Source organism: Rhinolophus ferrumequinum, chromosome 9 (assembly GCF_004115265.2).
Source record: "Rhinolophus ferrumequinum isolate MPI-CBG mRhiFer1 chromosome 9, mRhiFer1_v1.p, whole genome shotgun sequence".
Taxonomy (NCBI): domain Eukaryota; kingdom Metazoa; phylum Chordata; class Mammalia; order Chiroptera; family Rhinolophidae; genus Rhinolophus; species Rhinolophus ferrumequinum.
In genome coordinates, this window is record NC_046292.1 from 86,620,712 (window position 1) to 86,640,756 (window position 20,045).

At 41.2% G+C, this 20,045-nt stretch overlaps 1 protein-coding gene across 5 annotated transcripts in view; it reads left to right on the forward strand.

The window, feature by feature from the left end:
- Window positions 1-19,657, forward strand: part of SSR1 (signal sequence receptor subunit 1) — a 39,275-nt gene extending 19,618 nt beyond the window's left edge. For 2 of the 5 annotated variants that reach the window (XM_033113575.1, XM_033113577.1), the window contains 2 exons: window positions 4,025-4,088; window positions 9,956-11,624. In XM_033113575.1, coding sequence (XP_032969466.1) covers window positions 4,025-4,088; window positions 9,956-9,959 — 68 coding nt within the window. In that variant the 3' untranslated portion in view covers window positions 9,960-11,624. Of the gene's footprint in view, window positions 1-4,024; window positions 6,347-9,955; window positions 11,625-18,828 lie in introns of those variants that run through there. The other 3 variants (XM_033113572.1, XM_033113574.1, XM_033113576.1) reach the window with 3 other exon arrangements.
- Window positions 19,658-20,045: the final 388 nt, after the last annotated feature.

Sequence of the window (20,045 nt, forward strand, 5' to 3'; positions counted from 1 at the left end):
TGGAGCAGAGGGTGTGCCTGGAAGCAGAAGGCTTCTCGGGCTTTGAGGAGTTACTTTTGGAGAGAGGTGGTGTGAGAAGTAGGGTATTTAAAACACCAATATTTAATTTGGCAAGAGCTTTTTCATGTCTGTGCCTCCTCAGAATGTAAAGGAAGAAGGGGTGGTTTGAAACAATTTGAATCCATTACTAAGTTTTTTCCTGATATGTTTTGTATTTCAGATTAGGGTACTTCAACCTCCCTGAAGTCTTTTTAAGTGACAGGTTAGCTGATTTTAATAGACAATTATAGGATATTTGCTTAATTATTACTAGTGTTCTAAGTATACTATACATAGGAAAACCTTAATCAGAAACTATAAGAATGAAGTCTTAATTTTAAGTGATTTTACTTTCTTGTTTAACTCACGGATCCATCAGAAAACGTGCAATTTATATCTCAATAAAAAAGTCCATCTGAAAGCTGTTAGGTTGCTGCAAAAGTCAATGCAGTTTAAAAGGTGAAAGATAATTGCAAAAACCACATTTTGGCACCAACCTAATATTTAGAACTAATCCTCTAGGTAAAATAGGGAATCAGATAGATTATGCAGTCTGAGAAAGGCATGAGGGACTGGTTTAAGTTTCTGCTAACATTTTTGCCTTTGTGTTCTGAAAAGGAATAAGTTGCAGTGAGTTACGATTTTACTATAATTGATTAGGCGTATTTCTTTAACATCTTCCCTTTAAATGGGCAGTGCAAGCAATTTTCAGACATGCCACATTTATTTAACATCATTAAACATTATGTTTTTAAGTTTTGGGGTTTTTTTTTTTAACTTAAGTGATTTCTTTTTTCATAACATTTTTTTCTACCCTCTTGAAACCTGAAATGTTTTGACCTTAAATAATTTGTTGGATTCTTCTTAAGTTTTTTAGGATTTGGGGGTGGTGGCAGGAAGTGGGGGAATGGGCTGAAAAGAGTCATTGTACACACCTGCTGTTGTTCTGTGCTGAAATAAAATGCCGTTTACTGGGCTGTTGAGATATTTGGAGCCATTTTCCCAAAAGTTGAGTGACTCCAGGATGCTCTCTTACTCTGTTTCTCATTTGTCTGCTGCTTAACTTTGATGTTCTAGACAGGCAGGTGATGAAGGGTTTTTATTTTTGTTTTTTTCCCCCATGTATTGCCATATTTTAAAACCTTCTGCAGGTGGTTGAAATTGTTGGAAGTCAGTAATCACCACTTCACATCTGCATAGTAACAGCTGTGTTCACACAGATGGCTGTTAGATTCTAAAGTTCTTTTGAGTCCTCAAAAATTATATTCAGCATATTTATTTTTAAAAATTATTTAAAATTGGTCCACGTAAAGGCAGAAGTTGTAGGCTATCTTCATCAGAAAAATGCTTCTATTCTCAGTTTTAGGCAAGTTGAACCCCCTAAACACAACATTACTGAGCTATTTAATAAAGGTCAGTTTTCATGTGATTTGTAGACTCAGTCTTAATATTTCTGAGTCATTAACTCTTAAGCAGAGTTTTAAAAAGAACTTTCAGTTTCTAAATATGCTTGATAAAAATCAATTATATGTTTTTTAAATATGGGTATGATATAGTGATTTTAAAAAATATAAAGATCTTTTAGGCACATTTTTTTCGTACTATTATTCATGAAATGAACCCCATACGCGGGCGAAAACTTACTTTTCTAGCCCTTCACTTTTTTTAAACTGGAAAAGTAATTAAAGTTTGTGGTTTATAACTTACTCCACAAAGAGAGCGTATCTTCCTAATATGAAAAGTGCTTGTACAAAATAAGAAAAGACAATGGTCAGAGAGAAGACAGCCCTTCATTTTTTAAAGAATCTTAAAGATGACTCCTTACTAAATGGAAGTAGAAGAAACTCACCAATTTCTTGTTTACTAGACCCCACTAAGACGCTAACATACGATAAAGAGAGGTAAAAAGATAATGTTTATCTGTGTAGGATTGTTTTAGTATTGATATATACTGTAATCCTTTATCCTGCTGCTTATTCCAGGTAAATTTATGAAATTGCCAATATTATGCAAACTACATGGCTACATTTGTAGATAATTGTCTTTAATTCATAACCAATATGTTTTTTGAACTGCATATTTAATACCTTTTACGCTATTTCTTTTAATTAAAATTTATTGGGGTGACAATAGTAAAATTACATACTAGTATTCAAGTGTACAATTCTGTAGTGCATCATCTGTATATCACACTGTGTGCTCACCACCCAGGGTCAGTTCTCCTTCCATCATCATATTTGATCCCATTTACCCTCATCTACCACCCGTTTACCCCCTCACCCCGTACCCTCTGATAACCACTAAATTATTGTCTGTATCTATGAGTTTTTGTTTCGTCTTTGTTTGTCTTGCTCCTTTGTTGCTTTCAGTTTTATATCCCACATATGAGTGAAGTCATATGGTTCTCAATTTATTTCGCTTAGCATAATAATCTCAAGATCCATCCATGTTGTTGCAATGGCACTATTTCATATTTTTTTTTAATTGGGGAATTATTAGGAAACAGTATGTTTTTCCAGGATGTCAAGTCATTGTTTTTCAATTTAGTTGTGGGGGGCACAGTTCAGCTCCAAGTCAAGTTGTTGTGTTCAATCTAGTGGAGGACACAGCTCACTGGCCAATGTAGGACTTGAACTGGCGATCTTGGTGTTATGAGCACCGCACTCCAATCACTGAGCCAACTGGTCACCCTATTTCATCTTTTCTTATGGTAGACGAGTATTCCATTGTGTGTATATACCACATCTTCTTTATCCAGTCATCGATTGAAGGACACTTTGGTTGTTTCCATGTCTTGGCCACTGTACATAAAGCTGAACATTGGAGCACCTATATTTTTACAGTTAAATGTTTTCAGATTTTTTGGGTAGATACCCAGGAGAGGGATTGCTGGGTCATATGGTAATTCTGTTCGTAATTTTTTGAGGAACCTCCACACTGCCTTCCATAGCAGCTGCACTGATCTGCATTCCCAACAACATGTATGAGGGTTCCTTTTTCTCCACAGCCTCTCCAACACTTATTTGTCTTGATGATAGCCATTCTAACTGGTGTGAGGTGATACCTGTTTGTGGCTTTTATTTGCATTTCTCTGATTATTAGTGATGTTGAGCATCTTTTCATATGTCTATTGGCCATGTATACTGTGTTTCCCTGAAAATGACACCTAGCTGGACCATCAGCTCTAATGCGTCTTTTGGAGCAAAATTAATATAAGACCAGATCTTATCTAATCTAATGTACCAGATCTTATATAATACAAGACCAGGTATAATATAATACAGTGTAATATAATGTAATACTGGGTCTTATATTAATTTTTGCTTCAAAAGATGCAGTAGAGCTGATGGTCCGGCTAGGTCTTATTTTCAGGGAAACACAGTATATCCTCTTTGGAGAAATTCTGTTCAGGTCCTCCGCCCATTTTTAATTGGATTGTTTGGTTTCTTTCGTTGTTGAGTTGTGTGAGTTCCTTATATATTCTAGATATTAGCACCTTATTGGAGGCATTGTATGCAAATATCTTCTCTCATTCGGTTGGTTCCCTCTTTGTCGATGGTTTCTTTTGCTGTGCAGAAGCTTTTTAATTTGATGTAGTCCCATTCATTTATTTTAGCTTTTACTTCCCCTGCTTTTACACTATTTCTAAAGTGTTTATTTATGCAGGTACAGACATGGTAAATTGTAGAATTCAAGAAGATTTTGGGGGGATGGCTTCAACATTACCAATAATCAAGATTAGGTCTTTTCCCACCCTAATTGCAAAGTTTCATTTTAATTGAGGTACCTCTTGAAGGATTATTTTAAAGATTAGTTAAAATACCTAAACTAGGAGAGAGGCATGTACTATTACATGATATTCTTGCACGTGTATTTGTTTTTTTAACTTAATTGTAACATTGAAGGGAAATGCTTTTTTAAATGTCTTTTGAATCCAATATACTTAAAATAGTCAGGCAAGTTAAAACTTTCTCTTTTCTTCCAGACAAAGCTTCACCAAGAAGGTTGCCCAGGAAACGGGCACAGAAGAGATCCGTGGGATCTGATGAGTAAATGTTCCTTTGTGCAACAATTCAGTCTTTACTTAACCTGCCCTAATGTTTTTCGGCCTGATGGGAATTAGTGCAGAGAAGCCATATCACCATAGAAGGCAACTACTACTTATGTGTGGACTGAGCAAGCAGAGTCTATGGCGATAATATTGCTGAAAATGCACTGCATTCATTTTTCTAAAGTAACACATTTGGGTTTTTTTAAAACCATTAAAATCTATGTGTGTGCGTGTGTATGTATGTGAGCAGTTGGTCTTACCAGAATCATTGTTGAACTGACTGAAGGATACCTTTAGAATACTAAATATAATGCTCTTGTCTCTTGTTTTTTGGTTATTTTCTCCCCCAAATCAATATTTGCCCAATATGATTATAGATGTCCTGCCTTAGACTGTTTTTTAAGAAAACAATTTGCTTTTCTTTTTCCTTAGAATAGCTCAAATGCCAATTTATGGCACAAATTAGCATTTTGTTATTGTTGCTGGTTTACAACTAGTATTCTAAAGGCACAAGCAGGAGTAGCTGCTTTTTAGCAATACAACTGTTTTGGTATTTTGCTACTGTTTACTATGATACGCACCTTCAGAAAACTTCCCTAATGAGTTCAAGGAATTTGGGATCTCTAGCAACAAAATTGTGAACCATGAAAATTCTCCTGATTTTAATATATAAAATCAACCTCAGTCTCTTTTTTTATCAAAAAGAAAATGGTATGTTTGTGGAAACTGAGTTGTTGTGTTGTCCATTGTTGTTTTTGTTTCTGATCCAAGGGATAACTTTGGAATGATTTTAGACCTACTTAGTTTTTTGTTTTGTTTTTTAAGAGATCATTTTTCTCTCCTTAATAGAAACATTGTGCTTAAGAAAAGTTGCCTTGGTCTACAGACTACGCAAGAGATCCATTTATAGGGGCAGAGATATATTCCAACTAATTCTAATTTGTTTAAAAAAAATTAGTTGGGTATTTTTAAAATGGCTAACCAATTGTTTTTATCTAATCTTTTGGGGATTTTGGTTGTTGATATTACCTTTTTTTAGTTAATCTGAAGAATTCCAGAACTAAGCACTTAAGATCTAAGAATCAAAATGAAATTAGACTTCATAAGATCCTCTGAGAGAGAGTTACTCTTGCCCTACGTAGTAAATTAAGTTTGACGTTATTGTCAGACTGGAAGAGGGTAAAATATAATAGTACGAACAAATAGGAGGCGTTTCCCTCTGTCTTTAAGCCATATTCTCCCACCTATGTGTTGTAAGGAAATGGTCAGTGAAATTTTAGTGGCTCCTTAATTCCTGCTGGTCTTCATTATAATGAACCAACCCATCTCCATCATAGTTCCCTCCTCCAGCCACGCCCTCACAAAAACAACGAAACAAAACACCAAAAAATCCAAGCTGTTAAGTATTTAAACGTCTGAGCCAAAGCCAATGACAATAAAATAGAAGTTACTGTACAGTTATTAATCGCATTGCAAGTAGGAGCAAAGGGTGTCAGATTACCTGTGTTGGCGTTGCTGAATTATAAACTTTCTATACCTGTAATATACAGTGTTTGAGTTTTTCATTGGGCTGTATGATCCGTAGTTTATTTTGAAAAGGCTCTATGAGCTCTAAGAAACTGCATGGTTTTTTGTTTAATGTAACATAGGAGACCCTCCAGCTTCTCAAGGAATATATTCAGAACATTATTGTGAATGTCCAAGTTTGTGAAACTACTAGAACATAATGCAGTGAGGTGTAATTACAAAATTTAAATGACCTCTGGAGAGTTCTGTTGAATACCTGGTGATACTGAGGCAGTGGCAAAGCCACACTGAGTTACAGGTGCCGGCCCTCCTGACTCCTAAGTAATTTGCCTTACATAACAGCCCTTCCACTTCCGAGGTTCAAATCAGTGCCTCTGAAATTCTCATGTTTTATTTTTTTAGCATAGATTGGGAACACTTGAAAACTCAGATGCCAGGGGTCTTCTCTAGTATGTGTTTAGCAGAAACTAACTCCATACTAAATGGAATTCAATTCCACACATGGTTTGTTCAAGCACACTTAATAAGTAGCCTATTTTTTAAATGTAAATATTTGGATGAAGTTTTTGTTTGTTTTGATATATCCATTTGCTACGTACGTCAACTATGGTTTCAGAATTTACCTTTTGAACAACTTGATTTGAGAATCTGTAAAATGAACTAAGAATCTTGTGTATCGATTCAGATGTGAGAATAATGTGTTCATAAAGCATGGATCTTGCTTTGGTTGTATAGCTTCATCATTCATTTCATGGTCTTGCATACATAGTAAGTGACTTTTACGACTATTCCTGCCCTCGAAGTGTTGGAGGGGGAAAAGGAAGTGGGACCTCCAAAGTAAAAGCTTGAGGAAAACAAATCAGAAGGAAAGGAGCCTTGACTTGATTTTAGTGAAGTTTTTAATTTTAAATAAGCTTCAGAAAATAGTGACTTTGATAGGAAAAGGTAAATTTAGATCTTAAAAAAAATCCAAAACATTGAAAAGCTACTGCCTTGAAGGTGTGTTTGCAGTGCATCAGCCGGAAGTGTATTTTGCCTCTGGGAGAAATAGATGGGGGTAATGTGACAGCGAAACCTTTATTTAATGCCTTGTGTTATTTTGGAGCCACAGCAGTAGGTACATGTGATAATAGGCAAGCCTCTTACAGAGCGTTCGTTTTTTGTGGTACAGTGATACCCACACCCTTGGTATGAAGGAAAATTTACTTGATTAATGCATTTAAATAATGATGTAATTTTTTTTTTTTTACCATGAACTCAGCAATACACATCTCTCACCAAGACTTTGATAGGTTGCACCCTTGATTTTTCAGCTTTAATTTTAGTCCAAAATTAGATGTTAGTTTACATTTTAAAACATTTCCAGGTACACTTGAAGTAATTTGCTACAGTTTGGGACAGCATCATTTATAGCTGTAAAGTTAATAAATTTGTTCTAATTTTATTAAATCCTGCTTTTTTTTAACTTATCTCCAGCTTAGTGAAGAACAGGCTGACATACAAACAAGACCCTTGTTACTGGTGTAGTGGAATGTTAGGTTTAAGCTGATCCTTTCCTAAGAACATCCTCTGGCCTTTTTAGAGGACGTTAGGAAGGAAGAACAAAACTTAATTGACTTACAGATATCTAAATAATTGTTTCTTTGGGATTCTTAAGAACTTCACTAATTAGCATTTGCATGATTTTTATCCTCTTTAACACAAAAAGTTGAACTTTTACAGTAATTATGTAATTTGAAGCTCTGGAGTTTTTCTAGATTTGGGGATTATTTAGGAATATGGCACTATGGTTTCGGTACCATTTAGCTGCCTTTTTTTCCCCTCAAGCCATAGGAGAGGAACTCATTTATTAAACATCATCAGCCCGCACTATGTTGTGCTGGGACTTTTCAATTATCATCTCAGAAGCCACGACACCCCACTGAAGGAAGGTGATACTATTCTCATTTCATAGATGGAAAAAACAAAGCCTCCTGAGTTCAAGAACCCTGTACAAGGTTGTACATTGAGTATGGATTCAGAGCTATCTTATTCTAAAACTCACACGTTCTTTTTCTTGCACTATGTTTTAGAAATGTAAAACCAAGCATTTGGGCAGCTTACAAACACTTGGTTTTCCAGAATCCAGCAATCTGTTCAAATAACCTCCATAGTGAATATGTATAATACACACACACACACACACACTCTTGCTGTACTGTACAGTACTGCAGACATGCCACTCAATTCCAGAACACTAAAACTCCAGAGTTCTGAGCTGTTATAAATCAATTTATGTGTTGTTTGTGTCGTATGGATACTATATAATTATTTGAAATTTGACACCGTTTTTTTATAGAATAGTTACCCACAATGCCCTATTTAAGATCTCTAGCAATGACACACCTCTTTAGATGTCCCCCTGATTAACAAAATCATTGTCTTTGAAAACATTTTCTTTAAAATAGATTCCTAATTTGGGCTTTCAAATTATAAAAGGTTGAAAACTTCACCTTCTTGGTAGAGATGAGAGTGAAGTACCTGTCCTGGGTTATACAGCCGGATAGTGATAGAACTGGGATTATGTTCGGCTTCTGTCTTCTTTCTGTTCAAATAAGGCTTTCCTTTACTCGGCGCCATGGAGTTTTAAAAAGAAAATCTATCACCTAGAAAATCTTATCACCTAAGGACAGCTCTTTATTTAAAGTCCATAAATCACAGCCAAAGATGATTTGACTAGGGCTTTTTTGTTCCCCTGTTGTCCTTTACGTAGCAGTACATATGACAGTCTGTCATCCTGTTGACCTGCCTATCCTTCTGCTGGACTGTGAGCTCTGTATCTTGTTTGACTTTTATTCTCAGCTTCTAGTTCGCAATTATCAGTGGAAACCTATCACAAGTGTTTAAATAAAGAAGAAAATGTGGGCCAGTTTTTCTTTGGGATTGTGTTCAGAAATATTCCCAGGGATGGCCTGTTTCATTGGCAGCTCTGTGAGGTTACACAAAGGTGGCATGGTGTGCTCGCTTGGGGATTAGGACGTGTAGTCAGCCCTGGTCTCAAACCATCAGTGACCTTCCGAAGGCAGCTCACCTTTGGAGTCGTGGTGTTTGCCTTTTAAATTGAGAGATACTTGGAGTGTCAGTCCCAAATTGTCTGATTCTGTTATCTGCATACCTTTACGTAGTACAGTGTTATTAAGTGATTCTTCCTTAATTATAGTTTACTCAGCAAAAGAAACGAACTAGGGTGTAGAATGGATTCGTGTCAGGCTGCCTAAGTTCAAATCCGAGCTCCTTCCACTTAGTTGGAAACAAGATACATAACCACGCTGGGCTTCAAACACTGGTACATAGGAAGCCATGTAATTGCTGCTGCTGCAGGAACAATATCTGTGCAGCATGTGAAGGGGAGTGAATATGGCACTTTTTGGACTTGGATGTGCAGTGACAGTTACATTCTACTGAACAGAAAAGTTAAACAGTATTTTTTAACTAAAGAGTGGAAGTATTTAGATGGACCTGAAATGTGGGTAGCTCTGGACTTAACAATGAACAAGAGTGATAGGGCTTCCAAAGGGAGTCTTTGTCGTCGTCATAAATCTGTTAGAGCCTGAACATCCACTCGAGAATTATCTTCAGAACACTTGGAGAGGCTACGTGTTCTCCAGTGCTGCCATTGCTATTCAGAAACATTTTTGAATTTCTTTCAGCTTCAGACTGTGAGCCACCCAAAGAGAATCGGTCATATTCTTTTCAGAAATCCATTTGTCTGATCACTTGTTCTATCAACATTTGTCGAAATAGGTGCTCAAGTTCTGAAGGCTTTTAGAAAGCAGTGCGAGAAATTGATTGAGCAGATGTGTATCATGCATTCACTCTGTGCTTTTGCACGTACACTGGCATGTAACCCTCACAGCTACCCTAGACGGCCCCGCTATCTGCGGTGAAACAGCCTCGAGGAGACCAGAGGCTGCTTTGGTCCCAGGGTCTGTCCAGCTTTGTTGGGAAAGGTATATGAATACTTCGTCAGGGAGCACATTCACGTTAACGCACAAAATAGACACACCTGTTAGGACTCGCTTGATAACTTTCCCTGAGCTAGGCATGTCTGTCACTGCCCACAGTCAAGCCATGTTTAGAAATACTCTCGTCAGTGGCTCTCCTGAAAGGATCCGTTGCCGTCATCCTCGGTGATCCTCAGTACATGTGGGAACAGGACTTCTCTCCCCTTGAACTCTGCTGGGCTTATTATAGTTGCACGTATTTTAAGGCCTTGCATGTAATGTCTCCTGTTCGTAATCGAGTTACCTTTTCACGGCTAAAAGTGCTGTCCCATGTTTTCTGAATTTGCCCCACCAGATGATGGCAGTGTCTCCACTAAGTGGGAAGTAAGATCTACAGCAGGCGAACGTGCTCGTCCCCATGCTGTCTGCGCGCAGTGGAGGGACGACCACTCAAAGGCGCATGCGAATGTTTTCACTTGACTTTGGAACTTGGTTGAATGCCACCTGGATAACACATCTGGTTTATATGAAGCCACTGCCTAGAATTACTCATTCTGGTCACTACGATGGCTTCTCACATGTGGCTGACGGCCCGGTAGGTCTGGTTTCCAGAGGTCCTGTACATGTGCTGCCGCAGTCGTGTCTGGACAGTGGAGACCTCACTGTGCCCTCACAGCTGTTACTGACATGCTCCTTGTCACCAGGTCCTGTCTAACAGATGCTTGAGAGATTTTATCTCCAGACGTGCACCTCCTGTCCCATCGCCCTCTCCACCTCTGGCCTCTTTCCTCTTATGTCCACCTATATGAAAACCTTCCTGTCTTGAGTCTTTTGCATGATTCCCTTGCCCCTCTAGCTGCATTTCTGTTTTTTGTTTTTTCCCTTTTGTCAGAATATCTCCTAAGCTGTTGGCTTCCTTTTCTTCACCAGGCTTTCAATCTTTTAAGTTTCCTTCAATTTAGCTCCTCCTCCCTCCCAAAACCTGTTCTCTCAGGGTCTCATGGCTCCCTGCGTGCCAGCCTTCTTCAGTCTCCGTTCTCCAGCCCTGACTCATGCATGTAACCTATTGAGCACCAGCCCCCCAGGTTCCCCGTGGCCTCTATGACCCGCTCTGATCTCCTTTTCGTGTTTTATTGAGTTACCCCAACCTCAGGCTCGTTGTCTCACTGTCTGGCCTTGGGAGAGTTCTTGTGGCAGTTGTTATTTATGGCTTCATCTGTTACTATGTTTATTACCTACCTCAGTCCTGATTTCCTAGACCTAAATAATTTTCTTAGTGCCATTCTGTGATTCGTTTTCACTTAAATTTTTTATTGTGACCGCAGACCAACAAATCACAGATGTTTATTTCCCTCCATAAACTTCCCCCATCTTGTCATTCTTCAGTTAAGTGACTCTCCCTTTTACCCAACATTAAATCTTAAACCCAAATGTGGTGACTCACACATAAGGATTTCATAAATTCAGAACTAATTTTAGCTCTGCGATGAATTAAGTTCGATTTCGGTTCTCTTCTCCACTCAAAATCTAACAATTTAAGAACTTTAAAGAAATCTGAATTCATTCAGTATAGGCAAAATACCTCTGGTTCAAAATATATTTCCTAATTCACTTTAGGAGGTCTCGGGTTTGCTATTTTAATTCTAGTGCTTGCACACTCGAAATGTGGTTATTTATCGGGTTATTTATGATAAAACTTTCATAATCAGGTTACTTATGGTAAAACTTTCTTCTGAAGTGTGAGGTTTTAACTGTTGACTGAGAATGTTATCTGGCTATATTTTAGGATTTTCTATTTAATGAAATTAGAGTAGTGAATCCATAAAACATGTGCAGCTTTGAGAAATGTTCCTGTTCTGTAAGTATCTAGAAATAACAGTTTTTCCAGTTTTGTAAACCCCAAAGCACCTTTTTTTCTTGGTTGCTTCCATCAGTCTGACCTATCACTAAAACTGGTCTGTTGTCCTGTCAAATGTATCTTTTTGAATTTACATACTCCTTAATTAAAGGTGACCTTCAAAGTATTTGTGTGCAATGTGAAATGTTTCCTAAAGAGCAAATGCATATTACTGCTAGGTCTTAAAGATGAGAAGCACAAAGTGTATCTAACATATTAAGCAAAATAAAAGAAAAATAACAAAAACTACAATATTGATCTTAATTTTCCCCTGGAATTTGTAAAAAGCTTCACACATTTCCTGCATATAAAATTTAGACATTTTAAATAACAAAGTCTTGTTTTATGATAAAGACTATTTAAGATAAATATTATAGGTGCTTTTTGGCTGGCAGCTAGTTGACTTTCAGATGATGGTCCTAGGAGCCCCCACAGCCCCACCCACACACGTATTGAGAGCTTAGGTCCCCAGTCATTGTAGAGACAGCGTAGTCTGGCCACTGAAACATTGTTAGGCAAGCCGAGATGGTCCTTGGGTTTAACTTCCTCGTATATATATCTGTGAGTCAGTAGTACCTAGACTTGCCTTTCCAAGATTTATTGTAAGTGGTAGAACTGAATTATGCGTTCTTCATCATAGAAAATGTAACTTTTGATTAGAGGCTGTGCAAACTGGAGATTTAGTCTTTGTGACTAATTAATGTTTTCAGTAGTTTCTGCTGAAAGGAAAAAAAAATCAAATTTAATTATGACAGTAAGAACCAGCATTTAAATTTCTTTTCTACAGTATTTGAAATGTTTAGTGTTAAATAAATTTCAAATTCATCTAAAATCTATCTGAAAAAAAAGACATACAAAATGATAAAGCAGTTTTTGTGGTAAGGTAGTGGGTTTTGTTTTTTTTAATGTTTGTAAATGGGCATACATTTTATAACAGAATAAATGTAAATGTTAAGTTTACCCGAGCCTCTTCTGATAAGTATGATAATCACAGTGGTTGTGGGCAGCTTCTCTGTAGCCCAAAAAGAAAATGAGCCCATTTTTAAAACTTGAATGTGTTGTCATTTGACATATTCTAAGAAAGTCAAGACAGATTATTATTGCTGGAAGATACTTGAAATTAGTTTTCATTTAAAGGAACCCAAGCTTCCCATCTGTTATTTTAAAAAAATGAATAAGTCCCCTGTATGTACAGCTGGGTTTGTGCCAGGCACTGGGTGCCGCCCCTCCTGCCCCACTGTTTTCCGCCCAGGCCCTGGGCACTTAAAGGCTGATGGGGCCAGTCCTGCCCCTACAGGCTGGAACCCTCCTCTGCCCTCCAGTTGCACTTAGATGAACACAGTCTCCACCATCGCCCGAAGACCCTCCAGGATCTGGTCCTTGCTGCCTCTCGCCCTTCCACTTCCCTCCAGCCCCGGCCTTGGCAGTGCGCCCCTCTGCCCAGGTCTCAGCCCCCACATTTGCCGCCTGCTGGTCGTTAGCTTTCCCTGACCATCTCACCTCATCGAAGGCAAGCACCGCCTCACATCACTCTCTTGTCCTCCCCTCACCACTGTCTGGAATCACCTTGTCCTTCCATTACCTGTCACCCTTTTCAGATGTTAGCTTCATGACAGCAAGTATTTTATTTAGGTCACCAGATCACCAAGTCTAAAAACAGTACATGGCACATGGTAGATGTTTAATAAATATGGATTACTTAATTATCACAACCACACACTGAAATAGATGCATCCCCATTTTTCAGATGAGAAAATTGAATACCCAAGTTAAATAACTTACTAAAAATCACTCAACTACCATGTTTCCCCGAAAATAAGACTGGGTCTTATATTAAGGTTTGCTCCAAAGGACGCATTAGGGCTTATGTTCAGGGGATGTCAACCTGAAAAATCATGCTAGGGCTTATTTTCCGGTTAGGTCTTCTTTTCGGGAAACACGGTATTAAGTGGCAAAGCTGAAATTGGAACACAGCCTTCACCTGGTTCTGCTGCTGCCTTGTAATATGGAAGTTTTCCAGGTGACCCCCTGGTCACCACTCACTGAAAACTAAGGAGAAAATAGATTGAATTGCTATGCTTTGGGCACATAACACACACAACTTGAGGCTCATGCAGACGGCTGCACCTTGAGGATTCTAGAGAAGAAGGAGCAGTTGCAGTGACCTCTTGGTTGTACACGGCAGCTCCAGCAGGAAGCGTTTACGAAAACAAAACTAAGGAAACTGGCCAGTAAGTGCCCAAGAGCTGCTATGAGTGTGATTCCTGTGAAATCCCTTAGGTGAGTTCTAGAAAAGGAAGTGAAACAATATGGAGGTCACAGCCAGAGCTTCAAAATGAAAAGTTAGCTCCTAAATTGAGTGAATTGTAACCTCAAATATTTTTCCCTTAAATTCATAATGACAAGCTTAGTGAATTATATCAGGTTGAAACAACTAAATAATCCCTCCTGGGTGCACAAAAGCTGCCCACCTACCATTGCCAGAACGTCATGCAAAGGAAACAGGACGTGCTAGCTCCCTTCAAGTGGTGTTTCAAGTCTAGAGACTGTCATTAGGATGCTCTTAAAAAGGCTGATTTCTAATAAGGGAATAATTCATTACTTGCGGCTTTGTTTTTGTTTGCATAATTTTGTTTTCATAATTTTAAATCGGTAGTATTGCTTTGCAAGAATTCTCCAAATGATACGCAAGTTTTTATAGCAAGACTTCCTTTCCTGGCTCCCCTGACACCCGTCAACAGGAATGTGCTTTGCTGCCCTCTGCTGCTCGTGAGTGGTACAGCGGCGCACAACCCACTCCCAAGGCTGCCTGCCCCTGGGCGTTGCCAGAAAGGTGGAGAATTGGCAGGAAGTTAAGACTCTGTGTTAGGAACTGTTCTGTTCTAAAGCACATTGCTTACTGCAACCAGCCTGTGCGTGCCTGTGCTCCCCGCCCACCCCTTAGCGCGTTTGCTAAGACGTCAATGAAATGATTTGGATGTGTAAGCCATTTGAATGATGCTGTCAGAAAAAATGAGTGCTGTAAGAGACACCCCTGTGGGTCACCTGTAGAACTGGCCGACCTCACTCAGAATGTGTTCTCTAGATTTATCTTGTCTGTCAAAAGGGAAGCATGGTCTCAGGAACAAAACAAACAAAGCCAGCCACCCCTCTACTTGTACCTCCATCGTGTCTATATATACATATGTGTTTATTTTGGATGAACTATCTAAGTATTTTCACTCATTGGACATCAGTATAATATGATGGTTAATAGCTGTTGGAATTAGCTCTTGTTTGAATCAAGACTCACCTACTTACTGGCTGCGTAACCTTAGGCAACTCACCTACCTGGTTACCTCGGCCTGTTTTTTTCATTTGTGAAATGGGGATAAGAGCAACTAGAGTTACTAGTTATTAATATCCAATGAATATTTATAAAGCCTTCACTATAGGTCAAGTGTTTCAGTGAATTTTTAAAGATATCTCATTAAAAAACAACAACGAAAAAAAGTGATCCCAAAGCTTGGCCCAGAATAACCTAATTTTCACTATAAGGGATGTGTCTTTTCCTCATTACATAAGCAGTATTCATTTGACAGCCAACTAAAACCCGTCATCAGCAACTTTTTTCCCTAGAACTATGCAATTCTGTTTAAAAGGTGTGGTCCTCTTATTTTACTCTGTACTGATTGGAGCCTCATATAAAAGTCACCCAGTCCATTATTTTGCCCAGTTCGGGACGCCATAGGGACACCTTCCCCCGGCTGGGTCTCGGTGGCCCATCCTGTCTGTGGACAGCTCAACTGTTAGACAGTTCTTTCTTGAACCCAAATAAAGTACCTTGTGGTCTGTACCCTAGTTCTGCTCCCTAGGCTATCTGAGAAAAACACCTGCTTTCTCTACCTTGTGACCGCCCTTTATATATTTAAAGAGATCTATCACTTTTGTGTGTGTGTGTCAGAAATCATCTTTTGTTCAGGCTAAGGTAGAAATAATAATCACCTCGACCTACATGGATCTTTTTTTCTAAAATACCCATAGAGTACATTTTTTTCCCAAGGAAACAGTGCCATTATTAAGATGGGGCATACGGCCTCACATATTTTATTGAATAATATAAATTAAAGGGTCCCAGATGATTACTTGAGATACAGGGTAACAATAATTGACATTAGTTCTTTCCTTCCAAAATGCATTACTTCCACAATTACTTCTTGATTTTAGGCAGCATTCAAAAACTGAATTGCCTATCAGATGGGAGGCTGCTGGGGCAGGAGGAGGTGAGTTTGAAGTGCAGAGTTCAGGGTGCCATCCCCAGAGCTGCTGACTGTAGCTCTGGGCTGGGGCCCAGGAATCTGCATTTTAATAATCACCACTGGTCCTCCCAAAACCACACTGCAGAGCATTTCTCGGGGGCCTGAGGGCACTACGTGGCTGTCACATACGAGCGGCCCTTACCTAGCCCAGTGGCAGGAAAGCACACAGTGGTGGGGAGCCTGGACTGGAATCGTCCCTTTTCCTTGTCCAGAAGTGGGGTTGCTTCACTGGCCCCTTCTGGTTTTCCTACCCTCGTGTGAGAGGCCCGAGAGGCCCGCTGAAATTGGTAGGGGTGGCAGTTGACCCTTCTGAGCACTTCCTCTGATCCAGGGACTCTTCTAAGCATTTCACTTGTGTTCACTCATTGCATTCTCAGGGCAACCAGCCCTATTTATGCAGGTTCTGATATCACCATGTTGCAGCTAAGGAACTTGAACTGAAGCACAGAGCGATAAAGCAACGTGCTTGTGGCCACACAGCTAGTAAGAGATAGGAAGGCCCCCCGAGAATTTGGACACAAGCTGTGGGGCTCCACGAATCCTCCTCCCGCCCGCTCTGCCATAGCTCCTGGACCTCTCCTGGGATCCTCAGACCCATCCAGCCAAGTACCCACTGTCACAAAGTCCCCTCAAACTCAGCGTGGGAACTGGACATCCTTCCCTGAACTGCTTTCTCCTTCAGTATTTGCTCAGTTGGGCCCACCTGCCCACAGGAAACTCCCCTTTCACAGGTTCTCCTGCATCCTCCTACCTCGCAATGGTCCCTTAAGTCCAATTCTTCTCTGTCCTTGCACTGCCGTGCTGCTAGCCCTCGTCCTGGATACATGGGAAGCCCTCAGCTCAGTTCCTGCATGTTAAGGACGCACTTGACGAATGCGGAAGCCCCACGTGGCTGTGGTGCTGGCGTGGCCTCAAGTGCAGTGAAAGCTTCAACCCAGTCTCCTGCTGCCATCTCATCCCCTCCAAACCCACCACCCACAAGCACCGCGGTGATCGGCTTCAAATGGCCTTGTCGCTCTTTCCCCTGCTTCAAACCTTTCAGCGGTTCCCCACAGCCTGCAGGATGCGGGCCAAAACCTCTGCTGTTTGCTTCTGCCAAGCCTTCGAACCTGATCTCTCACTAAGCCCTGCTTTGAACTTGTGCCCCAGCTGAACTGCTGGTCCCCACCACCCCACAGACCACATCTCTGCCACCTCCCACCCTTGCACAGCCTGCCCTCCTCCTAGGTGGAAGATGCTGACACCCTGCCCAGTTTGGGGGTAACCTTTAATTTTGATACAATTCAAACTTACACAAAAGTTGCAAAATAGTACAAAGAAGTTTCCTATACCCTTCACTTTCACCCCGGTTATTATTATTATTTTTTAAGATTTTATTGGGGAACAGTGTGTACTTCCAGGACTTTTTTTCCACGTCAAGTTGTTGTCCTTTCAATCTTAGTTGTGGAGGGTGCTGTTCAGCTTCAAGTTGCTGTCCTTTCAGTCTTAGTTGTGGAGGGCGCAGCTCAGCTCCAGGGCCAGTTGTCAGTTGTTAGTTGCAGGGGGCGGAGCCCAACATCCCTTGTGGGGACTCCAGGAATTGAACCAGGCAACCTTGTGGTTGAGAGCCCACTGGCCCATGTGGGAATCGAACCGGCGGCCTTCAGAGTTAGGAGCACGGAGCTCCAACCGCCTGAGCCACCGGGCCGGCACCTTTCACCCAGATTATTAACATTGTCACACACACACATACACACACACACACACACACACACACACACGTTTTTTTTCTGATCTATTTGCAAGTAAATTGCAGACATCATGCCCCTTTACCCCTGAACATACCAGAGTTTATCTTTGAAGAGCAAACACAGTCTCTGACATAACCCAATTACGGTCATCAACATCAGCAAATTTAACATTAATGCAATGTCTTCTAATCCACAGGCTATGGTCAGATTTCACTAATTGTCTCGATAATGCCCATCACAGCTGTTTTTTTCTGGTTCAGAAGCCAGTCCGAGATCACGTGTTGCATTTAGTCGGCATGTCTCCCCAGTCTCCTTTTAACCTGAGACCTCCAGGACACGCGTTTCCAAGGACTGCGAGCTAGTTGTTTGCAGTGTCCCCAGCTAGAGCTTCTGTGCTGTTTCCTTGTGATTTAGATTCACGTTAATCCTCTTGGGCGGGAACAGCCTGGAAGTGAGGCCACGCCCTCTTGCTGCAGCCAATCAAGAAGCACCTGGTGCTGCCGACCTGTCCCTTTATTGTGATGTTGATATTGGTGGCTTGGGAACAGTGGGGTCTTGTTGAGTTTTTCTACCTTAGTTTTCTTGTCACCTCCTCGAAGGAAGCTTTCTTAGGACCCCCACTGCCCCACAGCGGGCACCCACAGTTAGGTCAGGAGTCTGTTCCCATAATGCCTTGGACTGAGTCTCCATTCACAGTGGCTGGTTGCATCGTGGTGGCGGTGTGCTTGTCTTTCCCACTCTGCTGCAAGTTCCGTGAGTGCAAGGACCACGTCTTGCTCACCATAGCTCCTTGATAAATATTTGTTGAGTGAATGAAGGAATGAGTGAGACTATTTGGGGGCTGATTCCGTTACAAAGCAAAAACCTCCAAATCTCTCCAGAGGAATCTTTGTGGTTTTTTCTGCTTTATTCATGGAGCATGGCTAAGTTTTTAGATTTCTTTTTATGCCAGATTCTCACTGAATGCACGGAAGTCTGACTAAATCCCAACATAGAGGCACAATGTTTATCCTTCCTTTTGGGAGTCCCAGAATGGACTAATTTAAAAAATTTGGAACCCCAATCCAGGAATTTTCGTCTGTTTCTTCATGGGAGGGAGAGTGGGAGTGAGGGGAGATTCTCTGGGTCTGTTGTCACAAGAAATATTTGGACTCGTAAGAGCTGTATGAAAGGCCTTTCTTAGTAAGACAGGCCCTGGCCCCATTGCCTCTGTCCAGCCACACACTGCACACACCGGTAGGGAAGTGATTCAAGGCGGTCCTGAAGCCTCTCCAGAGATCACCTTCTCCCTTTGTTGTTTCAGACGCAGGAGGAGGGAGACACACTGATGCTGCTATCAGACCTCTCCTGCAGCCCTGCTGTCTTATGGTGCCCAGATGCCAGGACTGCACACTCTGCCAAGGCTGCTACAGGAAAACCCCTGGACGTGTGGTTCCTGGACACTGGCCATCCTTTCAGCACTGTTTTGCTATTTGTGAAACTTAGGACAGCACCAGTCCACTCAGCTGGATCCTCAACTGGCTCCTGTGAAATGTCACCGCTGGGAATGGCTGTGTGACCAGCGCTTTGTGGCTTAGGAATAACAGCTGTTGTGCATTGTTTCTGGGTGGAGATTTTGCAGTCAATCAGGCCGTTGCTGGCCAATAGGAAGGGGGATGTAGGTCCCTGCCAGCGAGGACTGGATGAGCCCTGTGACCCCAGCTGTTAGTTCATTCAGTTCAGCTTGCTCTTAGCCCATCACATGGATGCTGACTGAGGTCAGGAGAAAAGTGGCTCTGGGTGAGGTGAGCTCACGAGCCCCTGTGACATGAGGGTTGCAACACATACCTTAGGCGGCTTCCAGTGTCATCTTAGGGAAATGTTCAAACATGAGCTGGGTGGGGAGGGGCCTCAAAAAGGCTTGGGCAACAGCAGCAATCAGTGGGGCCTCAGGTAGAGGAAAGGCTTGGTGCAGAATGGAATAATCCTTCATGTGAATACAAGGCATCGTGGCGTCTCAGTGAGTAGGGCCCTCTCTGAGGCCTGGTTTCCGTGCCTGGGTGCTCCGGATGGGCTCCCAGGCCTCTTTCATTATGCTGACATGAATTGAGTTGCATTGCATTGGATTGAATTGGACTGAAATAAATTGAATTGAAAGATGTACAAACAAGTGTGAATCTCTTGGTGAGTGCCTGTTGGAGTTGGGGGGAGCGGGGGTGGATCACAGATGCATAAGACAGTTTGTGTCTTCACTGTAGCTGGGCCTGTAACTGTAATCCCGTGGACTTGTGGTGAGAACACTTTTGGGAATGGCAGGTAGAACGGGGAGGGAGGAGAAGAGGCTTCAAGAGGAGGTGATCTTTGAACTGAGCCTTCAAGTACCGAGTGGGAATTTTGGACACGCGGGGGGAGAGGTAAGGACATTACAGACCCAGGAAGCAGCAGGAGCAACTAGAAGAGAGGCGGCAATGAAGCAGATGGTAGCTCTCCAGTTGGCAGGTGAGACAAACAGACCTGGCACAGACACATTCACATGGAAAA